Raw genomic sequence first — 27,932 nt, 5'->3', positions numbered from 1 at the left:
GCCAATGAGAAAAACTGTAAGTAAAGAGTAAAATTAAAGAGAAAGAGAAAGTAAAAAGGCTTAATGGAGGAGGCTTATTCTTAATCCTTGTGTTGCAAATGGTATGTCTAACTTGTTTTCTCACAAGTGAAGTGTTCAGTTTTTCCTCTTACAAAGTCCACCATGTAAATAGCTAATGCACCATGGTGCAATGCAACTGACTCTTAAAGGGAATGGAGATGAGACTCTGATTGGTTTACAGTTTTTCTCCATTGGTTTGGCTCATTTCTTGAAACAGAAATTACACAACATGGACAAACCTCCAAACCACCTGGCAATTGTTCACAACAGAATTGAATTTCTCATTCATTTCATCAAATTGCAAATGTCTAAGTACATCTTTGCAAATGATTAAGTACAGATAGTCTACATTTAGCACAATTTCCAAGTGAATAGATCTTGTTGATCTAAACTGATTCTCAGTCTAATGGTTGTTCTTTCCAAAATGTGTCAGCTTCATTTAATTGGATATGTCATTACATGCACAATAGTCTGTTCAATTGTCAAAACTAGTCAAGACCATACCGCCCTGGATACCATACTGTAGGCGAATCCTTGGAACATTTGATCATTGTAGTGGATGGTTACGACATACGCGCTGTTTCTTTTCTCGTTGCATTGCAAGGGAGAATATACACTGTGAAGTGGATGAGAATCTGTGGCCACACAGGTGCAGCATGTGGATAGTCTGGAGGGTGAGGACGTCAGGCAGTGAAGAACTGTTATGAAACTCCAGCTTTATTTATAGCACTTTTTGTTTGTATTTATATTACAGTTTATTATGCTGTGTACAGTTTCTTTTTGCTCTGATATATGAAAATTACTTTGTGTGTCGTTGATCATTACAATTAAAAAAGAAGTTACCATTTCCTTGGCAGTATGAGTGCAATGTGTGACGTCAAACCTTGAAGGCTACTCTTACTCTAAAATCCTATTTCTTTTTTTCAGTTTTATACACAATTGTATTCTGTTAGCTAGACATAAACAGTACAGTAACCATTGTCAGTGAAGGACAGGGCTAAGACTGTGAGGGATATTTTAGTGGTCCTTTGCCATAATGACAAAACAACTAAACATTTTGACTTGCAGTGCTTACACAATGCTAAAGGGACGAAGCATTTTGGCTGCACTGACTGTTTAAATGAGAAGAAAATTTAGTTTTGACCCATGAGTCAACTGTTTTGGGAAAGGTATGAGCTGTTGCAGGTGAACCACGGTGTTGTGCCGAACAATCCACATTATTTTGGCAAAAGCACCAAGAGTGTTGAGAATGTCCGGTCTGTTTCAAGAAATGAAAAGAATTAAGAAGGATATTTGCCACTTTTGTGGCACTGACTTTTTAAATAGGAAAATAATTTATATTTGATGCATGAGTGAACTGTTTTTGGAGAGATATGAGCTTTTGCAAGCGAGCTATAGTGTTGTGTTAAACTGTAACACTGTTTCGCCAAATGATCATAGAATTTTCAGAATGTAATTTCTGTTTCAAGATATGAGCCAAACCAAAAGAAAAAAACTGTAATGCAACTTATGCTCAAAAAACACAGCCATAACTCATTAAGAGAATAAGCACAATCTGTGCTTGCCAAGGCGCAAAGTATATATTTCTGTCAATAAAATAGCATTTTGTGACCATTCACACAAAAATACTTTTGTGTTAAAGATGTCACTGTGTCATATTATGCTATTTGAATTGAATTCTTGTCAGGCTACACAATGCTTGCTGATAAGCGTTTACTTGACATTTTAACAACACACATGACATTACTGGGAAAGTGTAAGTAGTAATTCAAAGAGGCAAAATAGTCTGTACATCCCTGTTCTAAATAAAAATTTAAGTCATCGTAATAAAAACAAGTAACAATACACTGAGGTCACTGGAGCAACGGCCCCTAAAAGAACATCTTACACATTAAAAAGGTGTACATTAGTACCATCTTTTTAACCCAGGCTCATTATTATGTACCCCATATACATTTCTGAAGAGCACCAAATACGTTCCAGGAGCGTTTTTTGCTTTCACTAATCACCCAGAGGTCGTTGTGTATGCTTTTTGAAATCTAACATTTCTCTCGAGAGTGCCATTCACACCTGCTGTTCTCGCCAAAGGTGTTTTGTTCTCACCAATAGTGTTTTAAAAAGCAAAGATTGACCTGCCTCACCACTCCTGTAAACCCAACTGCAGTGTTTTTAAAAGCAATCCAAAAAAAAAAAAGCCATTATGGCAGCCTGATTTTTACCATGTTCTTAGATTTTAGCCAGCAGCTAGCTCTCTGCAACTCTCACATGGTCGCCCACTGAAGCTAAGCAGGGCTGCGCCCGGTCAGTACCTGGATGGGAGACCACATGGGAAAGCTAGGTTGTTGCCGGAAGTGGTGTTAGTAAGGCCAGCAGGGGGCGCCCAACCTGCGGTCTGTGTGGGTCCTAATGCCCCAGTATAGTAACAGGGACTCTATACTGCTCAGTGAGCGCCGTCTTGAATGGATGAAACGTAAAAACGTAAACGTAAAAACGGAGGTCCCGACTCTCTGTGGTCATTAAAAATCCCAGGATGTCCTTCGAAAAGAGTAGGGGTTTAACCCCGGCATCCTGGCCAAATCTGCCCACTGGCCTCTGTCCATCCTGGCCTCCTAACCCTCCCCATATTATAATTGGCTTCATCAATCTGTCTCCTCCCCACCAATCAGCTGGTGTGTGGTGTGCGGCCTGGGGCAAAATGGCTGCCGTCTCGTCATCCAGGTGGATGCTGCACACTGGTGGTGGATGAGGAGATCCCCCCCATTGTGTAAAGCGCTTTGAGTGCCCAGAAAAGCGCTTTATAAATGTAACGCATTATTATTATTATTATTATTATTATTATTTACCACATTCTCACCCTGTGATTTACTTGTTTATTTTATTTCTCGATATTTTTTGATTTACCTGCTTTCTGGAAACATTTTTCAGTGGACTTTAAAAACTGTTATTGCAGTCAACTCTGCTTTGTGTCTCAAGTTCGCCGATGTACGTATCAAGCTACCAGACAAACTGGTTAGAGTGTAAAAGTCGTCTACATAGAGGTAAGCGGTCAACTAGTATAGCAAGAAAAGGAACGACATCATACCACTTCATAGTGTTAATTTAATGACAAAATGCAGCAAAAAATACTTCTGGCTACATATTTCGTGATCTCCAGAAATGTATATAGGGCTACATTTTCAGAATGAGCCTATATGTTGCATTATTTACATTATGGTACTATAGTGAATCTTTCTGTAATAAAAAAGGTAAAAAGATATCCATTTAAGAACACTGATTTGCTGTACAATTTTCTTTACATTTTCTATAATAGTATAAATGAGAGAATGATGTGCAATAAACAATAGCTACAACTATAGCCATTAAAATCATATTACACAAAAAAAGTATATGATCAAAATTAATCTGGGGATAAATTGAAGACTAAAAAAAAAAACAATATGGATATAACACTTGGCGTTCTGTCCACCTTGCTTTGACCACAATGACTACACCCCTAAAACTGTATATGTTCATCATGTCATATATTTTTAATGGCATTTCTTAAAGACTATTGTTACGAGGTGGTGTGGTCTAGTGAAGTCTGCATTGGGACAGAGCGCCAGGAGACGAGCGGTCAATAAGTGGGTCAAGTTCAAATTACATTCACCCGTGTTTACTTGCTGTGATTCACGTGAAGTGGCTGAAAAACTGCAAGTTGGAGAGAGTGAGAGAGAGAGTGGGAGAGGAAGAGGAAAATGGACCTGGAGAGGGAGAGGCTGAAAAACCCTGCAGGTTGAATAGTAAGTACAGAAAGAGAGAGAGGAAGAGGGAGAGGAAGATTGTGTCGGTCCTGCTACTCCGAGAGAAAAGGGTTTTATGTTCATGTTGAGAATCTTAAGACTGTAAGGAGAATACGATGTTTGATGAAAAGACTTTACTAAAAGCTCTCTCGAACCTTGACTCCTTTATGTAAGAAGAACCTTGCAATGTTAAAAGTATGTATGGTTGTATTTCTTTTATGTTCATTGTGCATGTCGTTAAAAGAAAACTGTAAAACAGCATAGAGCTTTACATAGAAAGTGAAAAATATATATATTTCAAATAATAATTAAACATTTACATATTTGAACTGGGCTCCTTTACTTCATTTTTCTTTTAAAGTGCATAATTTAATTAAATCTAAATGATTTCACTGTAATTATAGAAAAAAATATATATTTTAATATGTATATTATGCAGTAACCTACCATTTGAAGCCGTGCTGTATTAACCTCTAGGTAGCATTTAGTTTGAAAATGATCACAAAATATTGATCAAAGCATTTATTTATTTTTTTTTTTAAATGACAGAATCATCAGAGTGGTTTAAAACTGCCTTTGTTTGGCATTTAGTATGTGAACAAAAAACGAGGCCATGATTCAAGCATGATAAATGGCTGCAAAAATTAGTCACTTACTGGTCAAAAATGACCACCATAGGAACTGAATGGGAAATAAGCAAAAAATATGAGCATTCAGAAAATATTTTGCTTGCAAAAATACATATCCACCATGATGCAAAAACAAAAGTTCTCAGCAGTGAAGAGGTGACACTCTAAAACACTAAAGACGGATTTATACTCTTGTGTCAAACACACACGTATAGTCAGGTAGCATAGCCCTCGCCGTGGCTGACGCCAGCCACTGATGCGCACCTCTCAAATAATGTAACTATATGTTGCGTAGTGCAAGCTCTGTGATTGGTCAGTTTGGTAGCAGTGACATGGGCAGTGATGATAGCCGCGAGCCCAATGGAGCAAGCTTTTACAAGTGTTGAGTCCCGTGAAGCAGCTCCAGATGGAAACTTTTGTTTTGTGTGCACCCTATGATGCAAGATGTGTTTGCCGTGATTTGTTGCTATTTTCAGACCAGCACAACCCTAATTTTGACATTTTGACCATGTTATTTAAATAGCAAATCCATTTGCACCATTTTGTGGACTCGTGTGTGTAAATCTAGAAAAGAGGAGTGTTAAGGCGCATTGCTGGTGCGTTGCTATTTTGAGGAACTGAAATAGGCCATGCCTTTGACCAACCAAAAGCAGGTCCAAACGCTTTCATATTGCTTAATACACACAGGATGTACAACAATACAAAAATACATTTACATATGAAAAAATAAAGGATTATAATGTTACAAAATTATATTTTTTTACCTAAATATAAAATACACTGCCTCCATGCCTTTTTCATGTTGGGGGGCTTTTTCAGGTTATTCATGACAGTTTACTTTTTGTATAATGTTATTATTATTAGTAGTAGTATTTATTATATGCTTATTTGTATGTATTTTAATAAAAAATAAGTTTAGATTTGTCCATCTGTTGGGTTTTGGACCATAAGGGGCATAGGACGTGTGTTTAGGTATATATTTTATTTTTTTGACTACACTTCTGTATTATTGTTCATTTATTCATTTGAAAATGAATTTTGAAGTAGTTTTGATCCAAACCTTTGTGCTTACCAAATGAAATTATTATGTAGGCTAATGGATGCTTTCAGTGGAGTGTGTACAACACCATTTCCTTATTCACAAAAGTAAAGGAGTAAAGAGTAATAGTAAAGAGAAAGTAAAGAGGCCGAATCGAGGGGGCTCGTTCCTTATCCTCGTGCTGCAGATGGTCTGTTTAATTGTTTTCTCACAAGTGAAGCGTTCAGTTTTTCCACTTACAAAGTCAGCCATGTAAATAGGAAATGTGCTGTGGCAAGATACAACTGACTCTTAAACGGAATGGGAGATGAGACTCTGATTAGTTTATCCTAAAAACACACCTAGCTCATTATGAGAATAAGCGCAACCCCACTCTAAGCCTCACTGGACAAAGAGTAGCCCACCAGCTAACCACGTTGGAACCCCGCTCAACAGAGGGAGATCTTCACATCACGCAAGGAACACAAGTAACACCTCCAGATTACCACTGAAAAGCTGTGAATAAAATGTAACCATAAAGAAACCATAGAAAGGTTAAATTGATTATTTTTAGTTTGCTTGGTTTGGTCTTACAAAAATCTATGGTTTTTACATCGTTACACTCAAATTTTTCTTTTTCTTTCTTTACTCTTCTCTACAACATGTATAAATGTGTTTGTGTTAGGTGTTTCTGTTAGATCAGTCAATAAAGTTTAATTGTGCATAAAGAAAGGTGCCTGTGCATATTTAACTCTCTAATGTCTCAAACGTTGATCTTGTTACTCTGCTTAAACATAGGTTTTTATTTTTGATAGCAATAGCCATAGTTGAAGTCAACTGTTCGTTTAAACCATGGATGATTCATTCATTTATTAATTTTCTTTTCAGCTTAGTCCCTTTATTAATCTGGGGGCGCCACAGAGGAATGAACCATCAACTTTTCCAGCATATGTTTCACGCGGCGGATGCCCTTCCAGCTGCAACCCATCTCTGGGAAACATGGTGGATGATTTGTCTTTTCCTATTAAAAAAATAAATCATTTTGAAGCCCCCTTCAATATAATCTTTAATTCACTATAAGCTAATTTGCTACACAGCATATGTATACTGTATAGAAGCATTGAGAAACATGTCCTATAGTATGTATAAATTACTGTAAATGTAGTATGAGAGTTTAAAAGAGCTGGCCTCTGATCAAACATATTTTCAACACAGGATGATAAGAGCCCAAAGCGACAGCAGTCCTGCCCAATTATCTGACTCTGATGAGGACACACATCTCTAGCCCAAAGCTTCCACACCTCTCTGCTATAAATATCAGCAATGTCTTTTGTTTATTGTCATCTGTGTTATCTTTTCTTGTAACATATCAGCCATCACTCTCTGTCAGTTTTAGAGGTCAGAAGCTGATGGGAAAATTCTAGACAAGTGTGAAGATTTGACGGAGGAAAAGATAGAGGGCATCAGGCTATAATTAAAGATTTATGGTAATTGACTCAACTGTTGGCATGATGGGTCATTAGGTGCAGAATAAATAAAGAGAGTTTATAAATTCCAGGTCATTAAGCAGATAAAACAAATAATCATTATAAAACGTTGATTTGCTTTCTGTTTTGATGAGTTATTACTCAATTATTAACAATAATTCTCATAATTTTCAATGTTAAGTTAGTTTTGTGAACAATGTAATACATTTTCTTGTCCTGTGTTGAAAAGAAAGTATAGAAAGTATATGAACTTAGCTAATTTACTTGGAATTGTGGATTTTAAATAAATAAAAAAATGTTACTGTATTTAAAGACATTTTCTTTATTTTAATATTTATATTGTGTGGTAACCTGTCATTTGAAGCCATGCTGTATTAACCGAATTTTTAAAACATTACAGAATCATCAGAGTGGTCTAAGGCCCATTTTACACTAATATATTTTAAAATGTAATAGTACTAGTTTTAAAATGGCGTTTTAAAATGAAAATGATCTGCTTCCACACAGGCGTTTCACCTAGTGTTTCTGAACAACTCTCTGCAGAATGCTTTGAGCACATCCACCCATATAAGAGCTGTGCATGTCAGACTGTTTATCAAAGGATCTATCACTGGATCCAGTCTCACTATTTTTGTAAAACGTGATATTTAATTCATCTTGTTGTCTATATACTTTTTTGTTTGTTTTCCATATCAAACTTGCAATGTCTGTAACCGTAGCAAAACTTATGTTTTTAAATGAAAATGTATTAGTATAAACGGGGCCAAAAACTTTAGTCTGCGACATGCAATTCGTGACGTCCATGACGAGGGTTAAATTAGTAACCGGAGCGTTCCCCTTCTGGAGGGGAACTTCAATGCTATGTGGAAACTTCCACTATGGGGAAATCTATGGAAAACGCCACAATGATTGAACCTTACCTTGCCTCTGATGAGAGGTTATGCCAAGCTGAGAGTGTGAGCGCACCTGCATCACCAGAGGCACGGTCTTCCTACGTGTTCCCTGACCCTTTTATATTCCACTTCTACAGAAGTTTAACAGATTTAGATATATTTTTCGGGAGTCGTAATGCATCTAGATAAATTTAGGAATTTTAATACGACCTGTTTTAAAAGGGCGTGGTGACACTGTGGAGTGACAGTCACCCGGTGCGTGCTCGCATGCCATGCACATCTTAGGACCCAAGCGTTGAGCCAATGCTGAAGCATGGAGCACATATGGAGCACCCGAAAGGCGAGACAACGGCTGCGGATGCCATATGCTTCAGGACCCTCTGAAATAATATCAGTGGGACCAGAGTTTCTCTTTTAAACTCTCTCAGACAGGTCAGCATCAGCTGGGCGTGCTCTTGGGGAGTTGTGCCGTCATGGTGATTGAGTCCAGCTCCAACCGCAGAAAAGAGATGCTCTGCATAGGGGTGAGCTTGCTCTTTTCTCTGTTAATCTGAATGCCCCAATAGGTCGAGGTGCATAAGCACCCTGTCTCTGTGTGAAATCAATTGATCCCGTGAGCACTAAATCAGCTAGTCAAGATATTTTACTATGCGGATGCCCGCGAGCTGAAGGGCCGCTAGGGCTTCCTCTGCGAGCTTGGTGAAAACCCACGGAGACAGAGACAGTCCGAAGGGGAGGACTTGTACTGCCAGGCTCGACCTTCAAACGCAGATCACTGAAACTGACAATGGCATGGAAGTATGGAGACAGAAAGTATGCATCCTTCAGGTCTATTGCTGCAGACCAATCCCGAGGAAAAATGCACCACAGGATGCGCTTCTGCGTAAGCATTCAGAATGGCAGCTTCTGAAGACAGTGGTTCAAATGTGCAGATCTAGGATTGGCCGTAGCACAATGCTCTTTTTCGGGTATGATGAAGTACATGCTGTAAAATCTGCTCTCCATCTCAGCTGGAGGGACCGACTAGATTGCATCCTTTGCCAGGACGACAGCTATCTTCTCTCGTAAGGAGGGGTGGAGGTAGGGCTGACCCTGGAAACACACGCCCATGTACTTATGAGGCCGTCTCGCGAATTGAATAGCATTGCCGAGTCTGATCGCGCCAAATGAGCCAACGTGATGGGCTGGCTCACACTAACCAGGCTGGCAGAGCCCTCAGTAATGGCTTCATCGCTGCCACTTGGCCGAAGGCGCAGGCGGGGGGGAGCAGCTCTTGCAGGCAGGCGCCCTCGGCGAGAAGCAGTGGATGTGGATGGTACAGTGGGGGAAGAGCAGTCTTACGTCTCCACTGATAAATGACTCTGCCCATCGCATCCGACTGCACCGCCATAAATTCCTGGGTAAATTCACTGACGGTATCGCCTAATAGGCCAGCCTAGGATATGGGCGAGTTAAGAAAGCGAACTTTGTCAACTTCGCACATATCTTCTTTTTTTTCCAAGTTTAGCTAGAGGTGGCGTTCCTGGACCACTAATGTGGCCATTGTCCTTCCTAAGGCACACGCAATGGACTTGTGGTCAGTAGAGCACAGTCGGTTGTGGCGTGGAGCTCGTGTAACAAGCCTACAAGCCTGGGTCAGAACCACCCTTGTGCAGCTGGGTAGTGCTGGTAGGTGGCATAGCATGCAGGATGGAAGCAGCCCATCAAGTGTGGTGAGGGCGGAGGCACAAGAAGATCAGGCAGAAAAAAGTGCCCTCAAAGACTGCGTAAGCCTACTGTGCACTTCCTGGACCTAAGGGGTGTGAGGCTTAGAAGGTCTTCAAATTTAGAAGAACATCCTCCACATACACCCATCTAGTCGGCCCGGCCACAGAGTGCCCTCCACAGATATTCTCAACAATATCGCAAGAGAGAAACCCAGCTTGACCATCTACCGCCGTGTATCACACACTCTGGACCAGGACAAGCAGCCTGCTTTCTCGTTCTCTCTCTCTGTCATAACAAACCCTCATCAACTCTCTCAGAAGCTTTGTGAAAGGATCTGAAGCAAAAAGGATGCCTCAGCTTGGCACATGCGGTGCTTATATTCCAAGATTAATTGTAATTAGCACCAGCTGTGCATGCTAACGCTGCCAATTCATTGGTATTTCATTGGCTCGTTTATATACTCATTCAGATGATTGATTCTGACAAAAATCCCCATAGTGGAAGTTTCCAAAAAGCATTGAAGTTCCCTTCCTGAAGGGCGAATACAGTTTTCATAGCATTTGTAAATGCTACTGTCTCCACAAAAACAATTCTTAAGCAGTTGATCATCATTAGTTTCTTTAAGTAACAATTTAGCTACAATATTAGCTTTAAGTAATAGAAATAAATTACATTTCAAACTGCATTCAATAAAAAAAATTATGTAATAATCTTTCACATTTTTACAGATTTTACTAATTCTTTAGTTTTAAAATATAAAAAAAAATCTATCTGATGTAAATTTTTTGGACTAGTAGTGTTTTCTGTGTAAATAAATAAATAAATAAACTTATTATTAATATAAATTAATGTTGACATCAACTCACCATCTCGTTTGATGAGGATCCTGTGAAGTTTACTGTCAGATGAACCTCCTAGAACAAGCAAATAATGAGATTTTTTAAAAACATATATTGAAATGAAATTTCATTGATGTTAATAGTCATGTAGGCTTTAAATTTCATATTTCAAGACTGTAAGTAATTCCATTTTTAGTGCTGTTCCCAAAAGAAATTGCTATACCAAAGCTCTTGTTTCTTCCTTTACCCACCGCAAAGAAACTATAGAGCTGTCTGTATAATATCCATATCAATTGCATCAGCTTAAAATATAAATGAGCTGACCCATATATATATATATATATATATATATATATATATATATATATATATATATATATATATATATATATATATATATATATATATATATATATATAAATTAAATTTTTTTTTTGGCTCACTTTATTAATCCGGGGTCGCCACAGCGGAATGAACCGCCAACTTATCCAGCACATGTTTTAAGCAGCGGATGCCCTTCCAGCCGCAACCCATCTCTGGGAAACATCCATACTCACACATTCACAGTCATACACTATGGACAATATAGCCTACCCAATTCACCTATATATATATATATATATATATATATATATATATATATATATATATATACACACACACACACACACACATGTAAACTTAGTGGAGTTACAGCTCCAACCTAAAAAAAAAAAAAAACACATCCTACTGGTAAGTCTCAATATTAACCCAATTTCAACCTTATTAATGATAACTATGGGTCAACTTAAGAAACGACGGTATAATAGAATAACTGATTACCTGTTACACTGTTAACCATTAAAAATTTTACATTTAAACACTATTTTTATGTTTATGTTTTAAAATTCTTAAGTGTGATTTGGAGAAAACAAACATGTGCATAAAACCTCTGTGCATGCCTTTACACTAGGTGTAATATTTATAAATAGCAAATGCTGTCAGATCTTTGTCTTGTGAACGACTTCTAATTAATATTATTACAATATAAAAAACCAAACCACACGCCAATATCTGAATTTCTATGAACACAAAAAGAAAAAAAATCCATGTCTAAAATTGAAGTCCTGCTGGTTGAAGTTGAGGCTCCACATGAAATAAAAAATATTTCATGATTATAGTTACTGATCTGAAAAAACCTGCATGAGATTTGCCATTTTTTTATATTTACAGTTCACTAAGGCCACTCAAATGTACAATAACATACTGACACAAAAATAAAGTTTGTTCAAATATTTCTGATGTAGGGGCGACACGGTGGCTCACTGGTTAGCACTGTCCTCTTACAGCAGGAAGGTTGCTGTGTGAATGAGTTTGTATAGGTGTTTCCCAGTATTGGGTTGCAGCTGAAAGGGCATCCACTGTGTAAAATATATGACGGTTGACGGTTCATTCCGATGTGACGAGCCCTGATGAATAAAGGGACTAAGCCGAAAAAAAAATGAATGAATGAATATATGACAAAAATAAAGTTGACATCTGATGACTCTATATTTATTTTAATAGATGCAGTATATTTTATTTTATATTTGTTTGTTTTTTTATCATTTTGTTTGGGTTTTACACATTGGTACATCAAGAAGTTGTGAAATCTCTTGTGAAATAAGATTTCAAAAAAAAAATTTAATAATTTGTGTAGCCTATAGAATTTAGGTAAATATTCTAAACATTAGGTGAGTTTAATCTTTCAAAACCACATTAATAAAAAAAACTGAATTAATACTAATTAATTTCTAACACTGAATCTATGTTATTTCAAGAGTTCACACTTACAGTAGCTGATGATTGATTATAAAGCTTGTTTGGCGTGCTGTCCCAAGAGAGAGCCCTGAGCTCAAAAGATCCTCGAGCCCGGGGCTCCCTCCCGTTTGCAAGGCGAGAGGCATACCTGTCAACATTGGGATGTGAAAATAAGAGATATGCCTACCATATAATAAGGGATCCACCCCCCCAACAACCCATATGTGTGTGTGTCTGTTTAAACACGCACCCTAAAGCCAGACTTTCTCTCAGCTTCAAATCGCGTGTACAGAATACGTTTGGGAAACAGCATCTGTTTATCACTATGGAGCATGTCAGCTGACAGTCATGCACCACTATATCACTGTTTTGAGGATTGTATAGGATGGGCGATGGCACTTGTAATAAAAAGGAAATGGAATTGCGCCATTTTTAATATTTATATATAACTGTTTTCATTCCTAAACAAAGCGAAAGCACAGAAGACGGCGCACGTTTTAGAGCAAGGGCGACCCCTGGTGGTTTGGCGGTATGGCTTGCGTATAGGGAGGCTCGGCTGTTCAGAGAAAGACTGAAAATACGGGAGAAATACGGGAAAATACCTTTACGGGATGATATCGGGATAGAACAGTAAAATACTGGAGAATCCCGGGTAAAATGGGAGAGTTGACAGGTATGGCGAGAGAGGAGTTTGAGTTTTGATAGATCTCGAGAACTTCCCTGCTGTAGTAACTAATGAACAGATCATGATTGCTCTTAAAAGATAACTACTTACTAGGTTCATGTCTATGGTGCCGATTTTGATTAGTCAATTAACTTAAGTTGGATGTTTTTGGATGTTGGGAGGAAACCGGGGAACCCGGGGGAAACCCACAAGAGCACGGGGAAAATGTGTAAACTCCACACAGAAACGTTGGTTGGATTGATAAGGACTAGAACCAGTAACGTTCTTGCTGTGAGGTAACAGTGCTAATCACTGGGCCATCGTACCACCCTTCTAGGAAAGGAGGAGGAGTAGGGGTGGAAGGGGGGATTCTTTAAAATGAAGATGGCTGTCATGTGGAACTTAGGGTATTTATGGTGATTTAGGAATCGTCTGATTGGTGAATCATAAATTGGTTAATGTGGGGCCGGCTGCAAGCAATCATAAGCACATGATCCTCTCGAAATTAGTTTATAAATAGACTTCACTTATAATGAATTTGGTGCACAAACACTACATTAGATGTTCAAATAGCTACAGTGCTATGACTTTGTCACAAAACTGCACCTGCTCAGAGCTTGATGTGGCAGTTTCCACATTAAAGACTTATGAACCATGTTGTAGATTTACACTCACTGGCTACTTTATTAGGTACACCTTACTGGTACTGGGTTGGACCCCCTTTTGCCTTCAGAACTGCTTTAATCCTTCATGGTATAAATTCAACTACTGGAAATATTCCTGAGATTTTGGTCCATATTGACATGATAGCATCATGCAGTTGCTGCAGATTTGTCAGCTGCACATCCATGATGTGAATCTCCTGTTCCGCCACATCTCAAAGGTCCTCTATTGGATTAAGTTCTGGTGACTGTGGAGGCTATTTGAGTAGAGTGAACTCATTGTCATGTTCAAGAAACCAGTCTGAGATGAGAATTATGCTTTATGACAGCGCGTTATCCTGCTGGAAGTAGCCATCAGAAGATGGTTACACTGTGGTCATAAAGGGATGGACATGATCAGCAACAATACTCAGGCTGTGACATTGGCACAATGCTCACTAATGGGCCCAAAGTGTGCCGAGAAAATATCCTCCAAACCATAACACCACCATGACCAGACTGAACCATTGATACAAGGCAGGAATGTATCCATGCTTTCATGTTGTTGATGCCATATTCTGACCTCACCCTCTGAATGTAGCAGCAGAAATCAAGACTCTTTAGACCAGACAACGTTTTTCCAATCTTCTATTGTTTAATTTTGGTGAGCCTGTGCGAATTGTAGCCTCAGTTTTCTGTTTTTAGCTGACAGGAGTGGCACCCAGTGTGGTCTTCTGATGCTGTAGCTCATCCGCATCAAGGACGTGTTGTGCGTTCAGAGATGCTTTTCCTCATACTTTGGTTGTAATAAGTAGTTATTTGAGTTACTGTTGCCTTACTATTAGCTCGAACCAGTCTGGCCATTCTCCTCTGCCCACTGGCATCAACAAGGCATTTGTGCCCACAGAACTGCCTCTCACTGGATATTTTCCCTTTTTAGAACCATTCTCTGTAAACCCTAGAGATGGTTGTGCGTGAAATTCCCAGCAGATCAGCAGTTTCTGAAATGCTCAGACTAGCCTGTCTGACACTAACAACCATGCCACTTTTAAAATCCCTTAAATCACCATTTCTCCTCATTCTGATGGTCGGTTTGGATCATTATAACCATGTCTACATGTAATTGGCGTTATAGCAAGCAGTTGGACAGGTGTACCTAATATATATATACATACATACAGTTGGAGTCAGAATTATAAGCCCTCCTGTTTATTTTTTCCTCCAATTTATGTTTAACAGAGAGATGGTCTCCTAAACACATTCCTGAACATAATAGTTTAATAACTCATTTCTAACAACTGATTTATTTTATCTTTGCCATGATGACAGAAAATGATATTTTACTAGACATTTTTCAAGACACTTCTATACAGCTTAAACATTTAGGTGTCATTGGATAAAGTTGGTTTGTTCTGTAGACTATCGAAAAAAATATGGCTTAAAGAGGCTAATATTTTTTTACCTTAAAATGGTGTTTAAAAAATGCCGAAATAAAACAAATAAGACTTTCTCCAGAAGAAAAAATATTATCTGATATACTGTGAAAATGTCCTTGCTCTGTTAAATTTATGGGTTTTGGGAAACACTCGTCACTATATAGTTCCTTTCCCAAACGATGCATCGTACTATGATAGTTCAGCCGCAAATTACATTGTTGTTTAGGAAACGCACCCCAGGTTAGGGTAATTTGGCAAGTTATTGTGTAATGATGGTTTGTTCTGTAGACTATCAAAAAATATAGCTTAAAGGGGCTAGTAATTTTGACCTTAAAATTGATTATAAAAAAATAAAAACTGCTTTTATTCTAGCCGAAATAAAACAAATAAGACTTTCTTCAGAAGAAAAAATATTATCAGACATACTGTGAAAATTTCCTTGCTTTGTTAAACATCATTTGGGACAATTTAAAAAAAAGACAAAAAAATTCAAAGGGGGACAAAGGGGACTGTGTGTAGATCCCTTGTTACAGAGTAAACACACTGGGCTTTAAAAGTAATATTCCTAAATTTAAATAATATTTTATTTAAATGTACATGGTTGTTTTAAAGAATATTCTGTAAAACATGTTGACACACAATTCAATTTTGTAAATCGAATTATAAATTTGTTTAAAAATTAGACATTATTCATAGTAAATCAATGTTTATGGAAATGTACAACATTTAACACTTTTACTATAAATATAACTAAACAATAATAAAAAAAAAAAACACTGACTTCATTCATTCATTTTTTTCGGCTTAATCCCTTTAATCAGGGGTCCCCACAGCGGAATAAACTGCCAACTTATCCAGCATATGTTTTAAGCAGCTGATGCCCTTCCGGCTGCAACACATCACTGAGAAACATCCATACACACTCATTCACACTCATACACTATGGCCAATTTAGTTTATGCACCTATTTATGTTACATACAGTATGTTAATTCACCTATAGAGCATGTCTTTGGACTTGTGGGGTAAACCGGGGCACCCAGAGGAAACCCAAGTGTATACTGGGAGAACATGCAAACTCCACACAGAAATGCCAACTGACCCAGCCAGGCTGAACCAGAAACCTTCTTGCTGTGAGGCGATCAAACTACCCAGTGTGCCACCATGCTGCCCAAAAAACAATGACTTATATTAAATATTTTTTTAAAGCTTGAAATATTTAATAAATGAAGTAATCATTCAAAATTGCAACATTGTTTGAAAAAACACATTGTAAAACATTAAAGCCTATTTCAAATCCAACAATCCAGGCCTTTCTAATTTACACCACACTTCATAAAACCAGTTCACAAAGCTTTTATATTCACTACCCTTTCATTAGCTAATGAAACCACTTCAAAAATTTAGTCTGAATGCTCAAAATAATGACATACCTGAGGATAAGCAGATGGACAGGACACTTATGAGGAGAATGGTTGGCACACAGAGGCTGTGGAGAGACATTATTCTATCAGCTGTGGCTTCACTGTGTGCTCGAGAATGATTTGGTCAGTGCTGAGATGAACAACGCCACCCTGGATGATCAGGTACACCTTCCTGCAGGTGACCTGTTAGTGCTTGTGTAGGAATGTGCACTGGAGGCCAACAGAAAGACCCCCAACCCATATAAATACCACAGTGGTTCATGCATGCTGGGGTTTGCATTGACAGATCGATTGCTTGCACTGGTTGTTTGTTTCTGGGTATCAATGCTCAAAGACTTTAGAAGCACTTTATTTTGATGGTACTTTCGAAAAAAAAATGTTTTTTTTTCAACACATTTCTAAACATAATAGTTTAAACTCATAACTCATTTTAAATAATTGATTTCTTTTATATTTGTCCTGATGACAGTACATAGTAGTTTATTAAATATTTTTAAGAGACCAGTATTAAGCCTAAAGTGACATTTAAATGCTTAACAATTAGGCAAATCATTGTAAAAATAATGGTTCTGTAGACAATTGAACAAAGTATTGCTTAATGATATCGACCTAATTTTTTTAATTATTATTCTAGAAAAATTAAAACATATAAGACTTTCTCCAGAAGAAACAATATTATCATAAATACTATGAAAAATCCCTTGCTCTGTTAAACATCATTTGGGAAATATTTGAGAAGAAAAAGGAGGACTAATAAATTTGACTTCAACTTTAAATAATAATTATCAGTCATTAGAGTTGAAGTGGGCTAGTCTGTTAAAAAATAAATAAAAAAACACCCGCTTCGAATGTTATCACTCGATTGAATGGGCATTATCAGCGGTTGTCAGCTGATAGATATGGGCTCAGAAGGCTGTTATCATTCGTCCACATGGTTAATCAGCTATACGAATAGAGAAAACTCTAGATCCAGATCTGTCTTTAAATTACTGTGAAGGTTGGGGTAGGGATAGACTTTAATAAAACACAATGAATGGGAATTTTGATAAATAATATAAATAATTCTTGTGGTTATTTAGCTATAATAATAGAGAAGACTCCGGATCCAGATCTGTTTCTACATTACTGTGATGTTTGGGTTTAGAGTTGGGGTAGGGTTAGATGTTAATAAAATACAATTAATGGGAAATTTTATAAATAATACAAATAATTCTTGTTAACTTCCAGCTGCAGCCATATGTGATCTATAGCTAATTAACCATGTGGATGGATGACAACAGCCTTCTGAGCCCATATCTATCAGCTGATAACCACTGATAACGGCCATTCAATTGAGTGATTACATTCGAATCGGCTGAAAAAATGTAAAATTGCATTTTCATCTAAAAGTGCTCTGCGTAAACATTTTCATTTTCAGTTGTTTCCCATACGTTGTTCATCCACATTAAAACGACTTAAAATAATTTTGTCACTGAACTTAACAGGCATTTTAAAAATGACTGTTCACACTTACCACACAGATTATGACAGACTTTGATGTTTGCATTTTGTACTGCTGACTCATATTATAACATTGTATTGTATCGTGTTATGTGCATTGTGCATATGTGTTATATATGAGATGACACCAAACTTTAAGTATGTGTATGTCATTTAAGAAGCAACATATTGCGACATTCTAATTATAGCATGCAACATAGGCTCATTCTGAAACTGAATTATTTAGCCAGAAGTATGTATGGCTGCATTTTATCTTTAAAATGAACGCTAAAGGGCAGTATGACGCCGTTCCTTTTTGCACTTACCAGCTGACCGCTTACTTCCGTGTATGGTGGGCTGTTACCAGTTTGTCCAGTGACTTGCCATGTATGTTGGTGGACTTGAGACACAGAGAGCAGTTGAACACAACGACGGGGTTCAGATCCAGTGAAGAATGGTTCCAGAAAGCAGATAAGACAAAAACAGAAGCCAAAAAATAAAATAAACAAGTAAAAGACAGGGTGAGAATGTGCTCAAATCTAAAAATGTTGTAAAAATCAGACGAGGGCTTTCCTTCTTCTGGATTGCTTTTTAAAACTGTCTCTTGGGTTTAAGAAAGTGGGTGTGCGGGATAGTCAATGCTTTTGAAAACACTATTGGTTGGGTTTAGGGAAGGACAAAAGTGGGTCAGTTGATCAGTCAGTCAATCAGTCAGTCCGTCAGTCAGTCGACAGTTTCCTCTAGTGGATTTACGCGAGAACAGCAGGCATGAATGGCACTTGCATGAGAAATTTAAGATCTCAAAAAGCGTATTCTTGCAAAACAGGAATTACAAAGTAATTTTTTTAACATCTTTTTGTCTTTTTTTCTTTTCATTAAACAATTGTATTTAAATTGCTGAAGTGTGATATATTAACTGAACTTCTTGTGTGTGATATATTTTGCATACTAATGAAGCATTTTTGCAGAAGTAGATGAGGCTTGTCTAAAATTAACTTGAGCTCTGCAGCTAAAAACTTTCTGTCAGTAGAAATGTGTTAAAACTGAAAATAGAATAAGTGCAGTTGAGAAAGGCTTGGATTTTTAATGTCGTAATGTGTAGAGAATGTGTAGAGAAGTTTTGCAGATAAGAGGAAGTATGTATAGGTGCAGCCAATGGAGGAATTAAGAATGATTGACAAGTGACGAATTTCACTAAACTCCACCTGTTAATATCAGCTGCCTATCCGCTTGTTAAGTTGTGACATATGGATGACGTATGGATTACTGTTTCCGGGTCCAAGCCGCTACTCATTTCAATTGAGAAAATATTTGTTTATGACTTTTTAGTCCTATCACACTTCAAAGTGATTTATCTATATATCTATATATATGGCCATCGGACATTAGGCATGGATACATGTACTATGATTGTGATTTTTAAAAGTATTAGAGCACTTTGTAAATGTTTATTATAACCATTTGATGAGTCTCCCCATACAGTTTGATAGAGCGATTGGACCCGGAAGCCGCTTTCCGTGACGTTCGCTTGAAAATTGTGCACACCTACTGAATGTACCTTTTGCATTGCATTAGGGATAACAGAATTATGTAAATCGAATTATTCATTCTCCTTACCTTTTTATTGAACACACATAGAACTCATTAAATATTCCAGCAGTACATACAGTGGCCTTTGGTGGCTTTGTGAAAACAAAAACTGCAAAAAAAATGTAGCTCCTGGGACATATTTGGCACTCTCCAAAAATGTATGTAGTAGTACGTTTTCAAAATTAACCTGGCTTGATATTTGAAATACTGTTAAGCATGGGCATTGCTAGGTCTATTTATAGATATATTATATTGGTAACACTTTACAATAAGGTTCATTAATTGATGCATTTACTAACATGAACTAATCATGAACAACACGTGTATAGCATTTATTAATCATAATTGAACATTTACTAAAGCATTATTAACATCCAAATCCATGCTTGTTAACATTAGTTAATGCACCGAGAGTTAACATGAACTAACAAAACTACTGTATTTTTATTAACTAACATTAACTAGCATGAACAAATACAGTAGTAAATGTATTGTTCATTGTTTGTTCATGTTAGTAAATGCATTAATTGACATTAACTAATGAACCTTATTGTAAAGTGTGACCATTATATTTCTACTCAGCCCCCCTAAAACTTTTGACAGCTAAGTTTTTTGCAGCATTATATTAACCTGTAACCTAGAATTTAAGATTGCAGTCAAATCTATTAGCTCTGGAGCAAATAACAGATGACTGCACCAAATATTGACTTTGGATATACCAAAAACGAATTACATTTGACAATGGATCACTATAGATATCCATCATACCCCTGAATAAGTGTCCATCAGAAGAGTGCTCTCAGCAGAAATGAAAGGCTGACCAGTCGCCGACATGCCGGAAGTCCCATCTTCACTCAATCACTCACTCACTTTCCTTCCTTCTCCAAAATCATCAAAACACATTTTCAAATAAGCGCCGTCCTTTTTAAATAAACTGCATTCTCACCGGAAAGTCTCAAAAATAAAGTATGTGGTCCAACAGCGGCATTATTTCTCAGACTTTATATTAAATGCTATAAATCTTAGCTTTTCATTATCATAAGCATGATCAGTAAACAACATTATTTATGAATCTACACCTAACAATCATTTTCAGCAATTACTGCCTGTTTTCTTCTTCTTAATTGATAGTTTCCAGTTACAGCAAACCGGCTGTTGAATATTTATATCACGCTGTGAGTTTAGAAGTTATATTTTATGCTCATTTTCTCCCCTGCTTTAGATTACGTTCCTGGGTATATTTGGAGGCAGAAGCTGCGAAACATCTTGGGAGGGAGACAGATGTTTCTCCAGATGCAATAAACATCTTTCTTTTTCTTTCTAACTCAATTTCCTGCCTCAGCTTTTGAAGTGCCTCCACACTGTAGGACATCAGCTAATGCTTGTGGCTGTTTCACATGGACCCAGCCATACAGTAACCGCTGTATCCTGTGTGTGTATGGATGTGAACCTTCAGACCAGAACCAACTCTAGACAGTGACAAGTTTTCACGTCACACAATGTACCAAACGTTAACTGTTTAATAAAGTTAGTTGAACTTTTGGTAGATTCAAATACTTTATCAAATTTGATGTTCAAGTGAATTATTGAATCAGAATTTTCTAATCTTCAGTCTATAATTAGGATTTTCTAAGGATTTAGATGTTCACCGAGGCTGCATTTATTTAAACCCAGGCTTATTCTGATAACATACTACTATACACATTTCTGAATAGCACCAAATACGTCCTAGAATTCATCAGAGGCTGCTGTGTACGCTTTTTGAGATCTCAAATTCGAAATAGGGTCTGTTTGCGGACTGCAAGACTGTAACATGATGGGGCCTTAGGGGCAAAACTTGTAGTACGTAAGAGGCAAAACTTAAAGTTATGGAGCCATGTCAAAATTATGTTGTCGGCAAGATGGTCCTGAACATCTGTCATTAAGGTCTACACCTACTCCAGACCTAAACCCAACCATCATCATTATTAATGTTTACACCATCCTTAAACCTAAACCCAACCATCATAGTTAATAATTTCTACAACTACCCCAACCCTTAACCCAGGGGTCGGCAACCCAAAATGTTGAAAGAGCCATATTGGACCAAAAAAAACAAAAACAAATATGCCGCAAAAAATTAAAAGCCTTATATAAGCCTTATAATGATGGCAACACATGCTGTATGTATTTATATTAGCTATATTAGCCTACTATAAAAATGACTTTGCTGGCTACAAATACATACTGAGTCTTCATGATTAAATGTTCATTTCCCTGCAGTGCATCCTGTAGAGAATGACGCGCCACGTGACTACTCTGTTGTACAATGCCGTCTCAAGTTTAACTTAATTACAATATTAATGAATTATGTTTAATGTTCAAGTTTAACTTCATTACAATATTAATGAATTGTTTAATGATCAAGTTTAACTTCATTACAATATTAATGCATTATGATTAATTATCAAGTTTAACTTCTTTACAATATCAATGAATTGTTTAATGATCAAGTTTAACTTCATTACAATATTAATGCATTATGTTTAATTATCAACTTCATTACAATATTAATGCATTATGCTTAATTAACAAGTTTAACTTCATTACAATATTAATGAATTATGTTTAATGATCAAGTTTAACTTCATTACAATATTATTGCATTATGTTTTGCTTTGATGAAATTAAAGAAATGCAATAAAGAAATCAGATTTTTTTATGTTTTTTATTTTTATTTTCAGGATTCCAAAAAACAACATCAAAATTAACGTGCAACGTGCCCCTTATCTGGGCAACAAACAGTGCAATAAAACGCAGTCTGCCATTTCCATTTCAAGATCAGCTCGAGTCATTCCTGGGAATGTGCTCAGCCAACACAATCTCACGGCAATTCGTAACTTTTTCATTTAGTGGCTAATCCGTATGAATTCGTACGATCTAATTCGTACAATTTAGTACGATTTGCTTTTCCCCCAATGATGGTTGGGGTTAGGGGTTTGCATATCAACGATCGCACCTTGTAAATAATTACCGTTGAGTGAGTGATCGGGATGGGCTTCTTAGAATTCTCTCAGGGAGGGAAAATGAGAAAGCGTGCCCCGCTGTACATCTTTGGCAAAGACAGCTTGCGCTCCATGGCGCACCACACAGCCGCCGGTTTGTTTACAACAGCTACCTGCCTGGCATCCCGCCCTGCTGATAGAAACGTGTGTCGCAGGCTATGACGCAAATCTTCGTTGACAGAAATGTTGAAATTAAATATTCTACACACTTTTACAGCATTGGAAAACGTTAAGATTGTTTGTCCTCCTATAGAAACCATATTAAAACAAAAAATATATATTTTCCTCCCTCATCGTTTTCCATTTTCAAACATTTTTTTGAAAAAGTTCCAGGGAGCCACTAGGGCAGCGCTAAAGAGCCGCATGCGGCTCTAGAGCCGCGGGTTGCCGACCCCTGCCTTAACCCAACCATCACAGTTCAGCCATGAGTTGCAGAGGCTTTCATACTTGACATGCTTGCCATTGTACTGTTATTTGCAACCACAAAGGTGGTCTACGCTGAGTAGACTAACTGTTATGACCAAACGGATAAAGAAGTCAGCGAGTGGAGTTGCTAAATAAATGAATATGATATATCAAAGGAATTGGTTGAGAGTAAATTTGGAGAAAACTCATGAAAACATTTGGTGAAAATGTTCTCTGTTAAGTAATTCCGCCAACTTGCTAAAAACATCTCGTTGTGACATCTAACATTGTTTAATGGGATCTCGATAACTGCAGGTTACGTCTATAACTTACTACAAGTTATGCCACTTGCAGTCCGTAGACAGATACACTTGCAAATGTTTCTCACGAGTGCTATTCACGACTGCTGTTCTCGCATTAATCGATGTCGTCTGACTGACTGAATGACCCCTCCCTTCTCCATTCTCAAACCCAACCAATAGTGTTTTCAAAAGCACTGATTGACTCGTCAACCCACTTCCCCAAACACTTTCCAGTTTTTAAAAGCAATCCAAAAAAAAAAAAAAAAAAAGAGAAGCCCTGGCCAGATTTTTACCAAGTTTTCAGATTTTACCACCCTGTTATTTATTTCTTTCTTTTTTTTTTTTTTTTGGTTTCTGTTTTTGTCTTGCCCCCTTTCTGGAATTATTCTCCAATGGACTTGAACCCCGTCGTCAAGGTCAACTCCTCTCTGCCTCTCAAGTCCGCCAACATACATGGCAAGCTAACTGGACAAACTGGTAACAGCAGAAAAGCCATCCATATGGAGGTGAGCAGTCAGCTGGAAAGAGTAAAAAGGAACGGCGTCATACCGCCCCCAAGTGTTTGTTTTAAAGATGAAATGCAGCCATACGTACTTCTGGCTACATAATTTATGATCTCCAGTAGTGCAGATGGATATAATTCTATATGTATATAGAAATATATATGTATTTACATTTTTAGAATGAGCCTATATAGATTAATTTGATACAAAATTCAGATAAAACAGTAAAAATGTAAAAACAATATTACAGTTTACAAGGACTGATTTGGGTTTGAATATAATATAAAGTGTAATTTACTACTATTATAGTAAAGCTGAATTTACAGCAGCCATTACTTCTGTTAAGACTGAAAACCAATTTGCTGGCTTAAATCTTTCAGGTTTTAGAAATTAACCTTTATCTATTGTAATAATCTCTAATATATGAGCTAATATATATAATAAATTATATACATTATATTAATTAGAAACAAACAGGCTGTTTATTTATCACACTTTAAGTCTTTAAAGTCTTTGTGAAATCAATATTTATAATGCTTATTTTTCTAGCACTCTTTGTTATTCTTAGGTCAACAATTAATACATGCAAGTTAATCCACTGGAAAAAAAAAAAAAAAAGTATTTTCCCTGTACTGGGTTGCAGCTGGAAGGATATCTGCTGCGTAAAACATATGCTGGATAAGTTGGCAGTTCATTCCACTGTGGTGACCCCTGATGAATAAAAGGATTAAGGTGAAGGAAAATGAATAAATGAATAAATTTAAATACCCCCTTTGTTTTGTCTTTTTGGTAATGTTCAATCAAAATCTGACCCTTTGCTTCTGTATTTGGAGTGGCGAACCTTATCTTTGACATCGATGTGAAGGTTTCAGCGAACAATATTTTTAACCACACCCCCTTTTATCGAAAGTTTTCTGTGAGGGAATGATGCGCAAAAAGAAAGCCCCGCCCCCTACTCAATATTCCATTTCAGTTGGAAGTATATAAATATACTATAAATGAAAGTCTCAGAAACTCCCAGTTCACAGAGACTTTAAAACTTTAATCTAGACTGATACAGTGCGGAAAATAAGAATTCAACACATCACCAGTTTTCTCAGAAAACTATTTTCTAAAGATGCTGTTGATTTTAAATTTTTACCAGACGTTGATATCAACCAAAGAAATGAACATGTGAAAAGAAAGAAAATGTAATTAATTTAAAAATGATGTTATGTGTACTAAAAAGAAATGACACAGGGAAAAAGTTTTAAAAAGTCTCATATGTAGAATGAAGTCACATGCAGACTTCAACAGACTGTAAAAATCTTGATGGTTCTGTGTGATTTGTATATCTAAACTGATATTTATTATTATTATTCTTTTTTTTCTATTGTATTCGAGTCAGGTGATGGCTGGGCCATTCTGCAGTTTGTTTGTTTTTTTTCTTCTTCTTCTCTGAAACCATTTGAGAGTTTCCTTAGCTGTCTTTTGGATCATTGTCTTGCTTAAATGTCCACTCTGGTTTCATCTTCATCATCCTGGTAATGTAGATGTTAGACTGAAGCAGCTAATTAATTAATTTACAATGATAAAAGGCAGAGAGTTGCTGAATAACTACTGAGAGATTTAAGCTGTTTTCACTGCCTTTTTACACCTCCCTTTCTTTGTGTACCATATTTTTTCTTTGTCATTTTATTTGTAAACTAATTAGATTTGTTTTCTTTTCATATATGTATTTCTTTGGTTGTTATCAACATCTGGTGAAAATTTAAGTCAACAGCGCTTATAGAAATATGTTTTGGGAGAAAAATGGTGACGTGTTGAACACATTTTTCCCACTGTTTTTAAAAACAATTTTTTTTTAAAAATGAATTGCATTAATTGTTTTTAATGATGCAAACCTTAAACTAAGATATACTTAAAAGTCAGTTAATACCCAAACAAACCTAAGAAAAGCTCAAAGTAAAATGTTTTTTTTTTTTTTTTGTGACAGGAAACATTTTAGTATTCTCTGAACTTTAACACTTATGAAGGTATATAGACAATACATAGTGTATTTAACTAGAGTTATTCTGCTGCAGTCAAACACATAAAGACTGTGCCTGTGCCTGTGCTTGTCCTGAGGGGAAAGACCCTCTTACACAGATCTTCTTTTTGCACCTGGTCTGCATTCTCACTTGATAACACAACACCTTCATGCTCTGCTGTGCAGCTGAACAAAAGCTGTTTGCCTGTCTGAGATTATATATATATATATATATATATATATATTCATTTTCATTTTGGCTTTGTCCCTTTATTAATCAGGGGTCACCACACCAGAATGAACCACCAACTTATCCAGCGTATGTTTTACATAGCAGATGCCCTTCCAACCACAACCCAGCTCTGTGGGGGAAACTGGAGCACCCGGAGGAAACCTACTCAAACATGGGGAGAATATGCCAGATATGCTACAGGAGAACACAGAAATTCCAACTGATCCAGCTGGGAATCAAACCAACAACCTTTTTGCTGTGAGATGACAGTGCTACCCACTAAGCCAACGTGTCACCCCCTTTATGATATATATGTGTGTGTGTGTGTGTGTGTGTGTGTGTGTGTGTGTGTGTGTGTGTGTGTGTGTGTGTGTGTGTGTGTGTGTGTGTGTGTGTGTGTGTGTGTGTTGCATACATTTGTATTGTATTCCGAGTTTACATTTAAAGGCATGTATAGGCAAAAACACTTCATGCCACACACTTGTCAGTTTTGAAACTAGTGGATTTTTGGCTTTTTATATTGTGTTTGCATGCGTGTGTTTTCAGTCTAATGAATTTAAAACATCCAAAATACTATGTAAATAATTTATAAGTGTAAAATAACATGATAATAAAATAATATATAAGGGTGACCCGGTTTCCCCCACAATCCAAAAACATGCGCTATAGGTGAATTGAATAAACTAAATTGTCCGTGTTGAATGAGTGTGTATGGATGTTTCGCAGGGATGGATTGCAGCTGGAACGACATTCAAGTTGGAAGCCCATTCTGCTGTGGCGACCCCTGGTGAATAAAGGGACTAAGGTGAAGGAAAATGAATGAATGAATAATATGTAGGTGACTCAAATTCTCAAAACACTTGTAAGCTTATAATAGTCTTAAATTGTCTGTTTTTAAATTACAATTCACTTTTTTTTAAATGCTGTTTGCTCTTCTTCTGCATGCACAGCTATAAATGTTTAGTTCAGAAGCACTGACAGTGGATCCAATGGACTTCACAGAGTTTTTTGTATCTATAATCTGAAGGCATTTGTTCATATTGTAATGTCCAAACGAGTTTAATTTGACAAACTTTTTATGTAAAGGTGCTCTAAGTATGTAAGTTTGTAAGTATGTAAGATCTACATGTTGAACATCTTTTAAAGCATAAAAATATTATAATATGTTTGCAGATGTTTAAGAAACCTGCCAAGTAAACATTCATGTTTATCTGAAAAACAATGCTGAAGTCAGGTATTCTGCTTTGAAAATCTGTTAATTGCCGAAATGATATCTTTGTTTTGGTTCTTTTAACACGCCCAGTGCCAGTTTAGCCAATTATATTTCAGAACCCCGCGTTGCCTAGGAAAACAGCGTATTTTATTCACTCATTCAGTGATTAATTCCATTCAATCATTAATTTATTCAGAAAGGCTCTCAAAGCATGACTCCGTGACCGAAATGCGACCTCTAGTGGAAAAGTAGCAGCCTCCAAAATGAGACAGATTCAGAGTTCCACATGAGGTGGTTATTAATTACCAAATAATATAATATACATTAGGTAAGCAGGTTACATTGTAACCATTTGTCCTAACAACACTCTATGTGACAAGATTTGCAGTGATAAGCAATTTGGCTGTTTGCACCAGACGAAACACGACAAAAATTTACATACAGCCATTCAGAAGCATAAAAAATGCACTCACAAAATGGTAAGGTTTATACTCTAATTAATAAATATTAAACCTCTTTAACATTAATAAATGTAGATGCTGAATGACTTCTGAATGATATCTGTTAGTTTTAAGTCACAGTTAAAAAGTTTAATTTCAATTGCCTCATTTTGTTTTCAAGATATGAGGTTGACTTGCTGCTGCTGCTGCTTTCAGTAGTATGGTCATGTAAAATGGCATTGAAAGTCAGATTGTTAGCATTTAACACTGAATAAAGACATGAGGTGTACCTAAGGTGATCATTGTCATGTATTATGTTGTTTACCTGTGAGAAATAGAAGCCAAATCAATTTCAGGTGTT

General features: G+C 36.8%; 1 protein-coding gene across 2 annotated transcripts in view; it reads right to left on the bottom strand.

The window, feature by feature from the left end:
• Nucleotides 1-16,487, bottom strand: part of ecrg4b (ECRG4 augurin precursor b) — a 28,421-nt gene extending 11,934 nt beyond the window's left edge. The window contains 2 exon segments of one of the 2 annotated variants that reach the window (NM_001326575.1): nucleotides 10,440-10,487; nucleotides 16,365-16,487. In NM_001326575.1, coding sequence (NP_001313504.1) covers nucleotides 10,440-10,487; nucleotides 16,365-16,434 — 118 coding nt within the window. In that variant the 5' untranslated portion in view covers nucleotides 16,435-16,487. 2 annotated transcript variants of the gene reach the window in all.
• Between the last annotated feature and the right edge of the window lie 11,445 nt (nucleotides 16,488-27,932).

This window comes from Danio rerio, chromosome 6 (genome assembly GCF_052040795.2).
Source record: "Danio rerio strain M-AB ecotype USA chromosome 6, GRCz13ab, whole genome shotgun sequence".
In the NCBI taxonomy this organism is placed as follows: Eukaryota; Metazoa; Chordata; class Actinopteri; order Cypriniformes; family Danionidae; genus Danio; species Danio rerio.
The sequence above is the reverse complement of the archived record's forward strand: the minus strand, read 5'-3'. Positions and strand labels throughout refer to the sequence as shown.